The sequence below is a fragment of the Sylvia atricapilla genome, chromosome Z (assembly GCF_009819655.1).
Source record: "Sylvia atricapilla isolate bSylAtr1 chromosome Z, bSylAtr1.pri, whole genome shotgun sequence".
Classification (NCBI taxonomy): Eukaryota; Metazoa; Chordata; class Aves; order Passeriformes; family Sylviidae; genus Sylvia; species Sylvia atricapilla.
In genome coordinates, this window is record NC_089174.1 from 5,907,518 (window position 1) to 5,913,517 (window position 6,000).

At 41.7% G+C, this 6,000-nt stretch overlaps 1 protein-coding gene across 2 annotated transcripts in view; it reads left to right on the plus strand.

Moving 5' to 3' along the window:
- HDX (highly divergent homeobox) overlaps window positions 1–5,646 on the plus strand; it is a 35,321-nt gene extending 29,675 nt beyond the window's left edge. For both annotated transcript variants that reach the window (XM_066338598.1, XM_066338600.1), the window contains exons 7-10: window positions 928–1,007; window positions 2,551–2,634; window positions 4,662–4,784; window positions 4,996–5,646. In XM_066338598.1, coding sequence (XP_066194695.1) covers window positions 928–1,007; window positions 2,551–2,634; window positions 4,662–4,784; window positions 4,996–5,121 — 413 coding nt within the window. In that variant the 3' untranslated portion in view covers window positions 5,122–5,646. The remainder of the gene's footprint in view (window positions 1–927; window positions 1,008–2,550; window positions 2,635–4,661; window positions 4,785–4,995) is intronic.
- The last annotated feature ends 354 nt before the right edge of the window (window positions 5,647–6,000 follow it).

Here is a 6,000-nt window from a genome sequence, read left to right on the forward strand (position 1 = left end):
TGACTAATGGCAGACTTAAGTTTATTTGAAACCATTTCCAATCAGATTTGCTCATTTCAGAGAGATTTAACTTAAACATTGTTTGAAACCATTAACTGGCTCTGTATGGTCTGGCCTAAATATTTCCCTATCTTTGGTAATCCTAGGGAAATCCTGTTATCCCTGGGTTTGTATGGCGGTGGCAGACCCTGGAATCACCTGAACCTTGCTGCCTCTTCCCTCTTTTCCTCTTTATATTTAATATGAATAATAGATTTATGTTTTTATATTCAGAAGTCAAGTAAATGTGAGAAACAAACTTCAATTTGAGGGGTAAATAGACTTACCTTTCTCTGGGTTTTGTGTTCTCCTTGGCTTTTGAGGTCAATGAAATCATCTCATGCTTTGTAATTAAAATACCAAGATAAAATCTGCTCTGTTTTCAAGTGTTTATACATGAAAAACCACTTTGTGTTCACTGGGAATAAGCATTTGCCATAATCTGGTCAGTTTTTGGTTCAAAGCCCATCAGTATCTGCAAACGGGAAGTGGGATTTAGATATGTACCCCATCATTTCAGGGAATGTGGGATTTTTCATGCAGGAATTGATTTTCATTAAAACAAACACCAACTTCTGCACACCTCTGATGTGAAACTCTTCATCACCTTTGAATATTCCAGCCTGAACCTAAAAACGGGAAGGATTTGGTACGAAGAATAAGTGAGGGTTTTGTTGTTGTTTCAGGTTGCAAGTGGTTTGATGTTGGCCTGAAATTCTTGTGACAAGATGTCTTTTTAATAAGGCAGATATTCTGTTTATGATTAGACATTGATACCATGACTTTGCTGTTGGATTTAGCAGCTGTGACATTTAGTGGTAAACACCATTAGTGGTCCTTCAGCATAAAACTGGAATGAAATCTGACAAAACCAATTTATTTCTGCAGAAGAGACAAATGAAGCTCTTCAAAATGAAGAAATTTGCCACAAAGACGATGACCAGAATCCAGTTTCCACTGATAATGTGGTATGTTTACCTTTCCTTTTCCACCAATTAATAACTCCTTAATTAATGGTTAGGATGTTGTCCAGCATCCGTGATTTTCACTGGGTGACAATGTCAGTTGTGTATGTTGAAAGTCCTTCCTATTTGGGCTTTAAATTTGTGCTAAAAATACTAAAACACAGCAGGAAAAACCCTAAAACCTTCAATAGAAATGATTTGCAGAGATGATGTCCAAGAGACTCAGCTCCCCAACCTGCCTGGACCCCAGATATTATCAATTGGTACAACAATGGAACAAAGCCAGGGAAGAGTTTCTTCATACTTTGTTCTGAAAACAGCGTAACAAAGCTTTTTAAAAATGCACTTAAGATTAGACTAAAATATTTTGTATTTGCATAAGAGATACGGTTTCCCTATTTGAAATTCTAATCTGTTCCTTCCCCTCCTATGTTAGAAAGTGTGCCTAAGAAAGGGAAAGTGAATGTTTGGCTGTTATTTAGAGACTCTTTCCTCAGGCTGAGTCTGAAATCAATAATATTTGAGTCCCAGCTGTACTGAGGGTCTGATGGAGCAGAACTTGGGGACATTTCTGAGCTGTTGTTGCTTCAGCTGGGCTGGCAGACACTGGAGCACACAAAATGTTCTTGGGAGCTTGGTAGGTCTTGTCAGGGAGAGCTGGGGATGCCCCTGAAAGGATTTCTCCTCCTTGATTTCAGGGAAATTCCTGGTGTGCGGGTAGGAGGGACCACACGCTGCAGGAAAAACCAGAATTAAAGCATCAGGAGTGACCCATGGACAAGGATTGGGTCAGTAGGGGCCTTCCCCTACACTGGGTTAAACACCATCCTAAAAAATAGGAAAACTGCTTTACCCTATTTTGTACAGGTTCATAAATGTTCACAATTGTCAAAACAATTAAAACCAGTAAAAGACTTGGGACATATTTCTGAGTCTTAGTGTTAAGCTTGGCCTAAACACTGTGCTTTAGGTATCTTTAGATACCTAAAAAATCCCAGTATAAAATGCTCCCCAAATTTTTGTGAGTTAGGTGAAAGTGTCCATATTTATGCATTTGGAAGTGTTCTTTGGATCAGCATTCCCTACAGCTAAAGGCATTTCCCTTGCACTGTGGCCAGGGAAGGTCAGAGGAGAACTCCTTGATTTCTTTAGGTAAAGAGTAGCTCAGGACTTGCTGTGATGGGTGGTTTATCCAGGTGGAAAAATCTCCAGACCCTCTTTTGCAACAACAGAGCAGAGTAGGGGCTGTGAGGGGATAAATGTGCAACTTAAAGTAAAAAAGCTGGGCCAGGGAGCTTCTCTGTAAACACCCTGAGTCTCCATGGCAGCAGCTCCCACTGGATTCCTGCTGGATCTCCTGGCTGAGGTGCATGATTGCCATCTAATGGGGACTGCATGGCTCAGAACTCCTCAGGAGCCAGCACAGAGCCTCCCTTATCCTCAGCCTTCATTCTCCATCCTTCAGCCTTCCTGCCCCTTTGGGATGCGGATCCTCGTTTGTTTGTCTCCTCTGTGCATTGGAATGAGCTGTTTGCTTCTGTTTCAGAAAATAGAAATTTTAGATGATGAAGAGAGTGATCTGATCAGCAATTCTGAAGTGGATCAGATGAGTTCTCTTTTGGATTACAAGGTGAGTGATTGGGCCATGTCAGGGACAGCAGGATGATCTCCAGGGAGTTCAGGGGGTGGATCTGTCAGGAATTCAGCAAAGGCCTGTGGGATCCTGAATTTCTCTGCTGTTTTCCTGGTGTGCGCATCATGCCCTCATCTCACCTCTAGCTACTTTACCCATGTTTCAACCCAAATGGAGTCAGGAAAACCCCATTTCTACCGAGCTGCAGCTCCCTCCATGTGTCCCAACAAAGGGATTTATGGAGTCGCTCCACCAGAATTGTTCCTTGGAGTGCTGCAGTGCTTTTCCTGCAGCGTGGTGCTGCCAGCTCTGGAAGGGACTGAACAGCTGGAATCCTCTGCTGGAATGAGGGGATCTGAGGAGAAGTCATTCCCCAGGACATGCCTGGAAGTGGTGGCTGTGGGAGAGAGGAGAAGCAGTTGGATCCTCCCAGCTCCTGTCTCCTCTGAAGGCTGAGGGTTGCGTGTGCTGCTCTCACAGGAATTGCCACAATTCCAGGTTTCCTTGAGTTTTTCCCTCCATTGCTGATTTTTTTCCCCTTAGAAACCAGGTCTGTTCTCCTGACAATAATCAATTATCAAAATAATAAACAGATCATCTCTTCAGAACAAAAATTCCTCCTTCCAGCAGCGTCTGCCTGGGAAGAGCAGTGGAGAATGAACCAGGAGAGGGAATGACCTTCTCTTAATGTCACCTGTCAGCGCAGTGAGAGGCTTGTTGTGACAGTGCCCTGCAGAGCCAGGGTTGTTATTTGACAGCACTGATTACTCCCTGAGTTTTCTGCCTAAATCTGAATTCTTCCTGGGCTGGGCAAAATCCAGAGCTAAACAGGCAACTGCTAAGTGTCCATCGAGAAGAACTCAGCTGATTTTTTGTGAAAGCCTCAGAATCGCAGCCCAAATACTTCTCTCTCATCACAGGGTTGTTATCACCTGGAACAGTGTGGTGAGCAATGCTTCCACTGAAAAAAATGTCAATTTTCTGGGGAGAAAAACAACAAAAATACAACCATTTTTAAAGATTTGCTGCAAACCTTTAGAGCATCATGTAGTCACAGCTTTTCATGTCAATTAAAGCTGAATTCCAGCCAGTGTGAGCATGAATATCATATTTTTTTTCATTATTCTCTCATGAGTTGGTGCTATTAAGCAGAACTCTGCTGCAAAAATGAGCAATGCCTTTGATCTTGTAACCTAAATAAGCAATTTGATTTTCATGATCTTTGCAAAGGTGAATAAGCAGAGAAAATGAATTTTAGCTCTGCACTGATCAACAGGTTTAGCATTTTGATCCAATAAGTTTGAAAGAGAAGAGATACTTGGAATAAATGGAAATACTTACCAAATCTGAATTTTTAATAAAGAGATTTGCAATTATAGATTGGGAAAATGCCTTTTTAGCCAAAGCACACAAACTGTTGGTATTTCCTCATTTTGTAATATATTACATCCAGCCCTATAAACAAGTCTGTGGAGGTTGGAACTAAATGATCTTTAAGGTCCCTTCCAAACTGTTCTGTCACTCTGTGATATTCCTGATTATTCTGTAACCCCAGGGATCATGAGGAGCTTGGCGAGCTGACACTTGATCCACATCAAACCTAGCTGCACTGGAGGATGTTATCTTTTAATTTGTGGTAGCTTTGAGGAATTTTCAAGTCATTTTCCCTGTTTTTTTGTATCAAGCCTTCTGCTGCAATAATGGAATTTATTTGCTGTCTCTTCTCACGGCCCCCTGATCACTTCTAGGAAGAAATCTGGGCTTTGGTTGTCATTGTTACTACAAATGGTTTTTAGTGACAATTTAGTTTTAACCCAGGGGTGTTTAGGTGTGCTTATTCCAATGCTTTGTCCTGTCCCCATCCCTGTAGGGATTTGACAGATGGATGTGGCACTTAGGGACACAGGGTCAGTGGTGGGCTTAGCAGTGCTGGGGAGTGGTTGGGCTCAGTCTTAGAGGGCTTTTCCAGCCTAAAGGATTCCATGGTTCTGAGATTATTCCAGAACTCTCTGGTTTCCCCACAGAATGAAGAAGTCAGGTTCATCGAGAGTCAGTTGGAGAGCCATAAACAGAAATATTTTGAACTGCAGACATTTACCCGGAGTTTGATACTTGCAATTAAATCAGATGATAAGGAACAGCAGCAGGTAAATCCTGGAGCAGGTTTAATATCTGTGTTTAATATCAGAAGATGTTTATTCTTTTGTCTTCTGTCCCTCCCTTGGGTTTATTCCAGAGGCTCAAATTATGATTGAAAAACCCAATTAATTTTCTCGCTCTCTGTTTAAAGCACTGCTGACATAAAAACCATACCTAATAATGTATATAATATATATTAGATATGTTTTTCCCTCATAGGCTCTGCTTTCAGACTTACCTCCTGAACTTGAAGAAATGGATTTCAACCACACATCCCCGGAGCCCGACGATACCTCATTCAGCCTCTCATCCCTGTCGGAGAAAAACGCCTCAGACAGTTTGTGATTTCTTTTTTTTTTTTTTTTTCGTTTTTTTTTTTTTTTCCTTGAAGGAGACAGAACAGAAGCCCCACGGGAGAGGTGCAGGGTTCAGGAGAGAGAGAGGCTTTTGCTCTGCAGTGTTCTCAGCCCAAGGGAGCCAGCCCCAAGGAGCCTGTGCTGGAGGGTGGCTGTGGCTCCTCACACTGCCCAGGGACTGGGAATGCTGGGTTTGGAAAATCAAAGGATTGGGTGAGGGAAGGGTTCACTGGTAGCAACTTGGCCTTGGGTAGGATTGACTTTGACTTTCCGGAACAACTCTGGCTCTGTAGCAAAGTCTTTCTGAGCAGGGATACAAGAGTGGGAAACAAATGTTGTGTGACACACAGCGAATTCTCCACCTCCACGTGCTCCCCAGGCCTGTTTATCATATTTTTCCTGATTTTCACTCAGGTAGGTGGACTAAAAATTGGGGATCCAAATAGAATAATGGGCTTTCTCTGAGTTGTGCTTGAAAACCTGAAATTAAACTGAAGTGTTTTTCATTTTCTGACTTGAGATTGTTAAATCTTCCATTTTTCTGACCAAAATAGCTGAAAAAACCTTTAAAGGCTAACTGAAAAAAATTGAATTATAATCAATACATTATAAATGCAAGGAAGCAGTGATAAGTGTTGGAAGAAATGAGGTGGAAATGGAAACCCTGATAGCTGCAGGACACAACCTCCTAATACAGTAGCAATGGGATTGGATGTTTACGCTCTTTAGAATTTAATGATTGTATTGTAGTTGCAGTTTTTATTTGTCAAAGCCTGAATGCTAAGGTTCTTCTTTTTATTTTAAGTCTTGGTTATATATTTTTCTACAAACTTTGTTCCATTTCACCAAGCCAGTCAGAATTCCATAG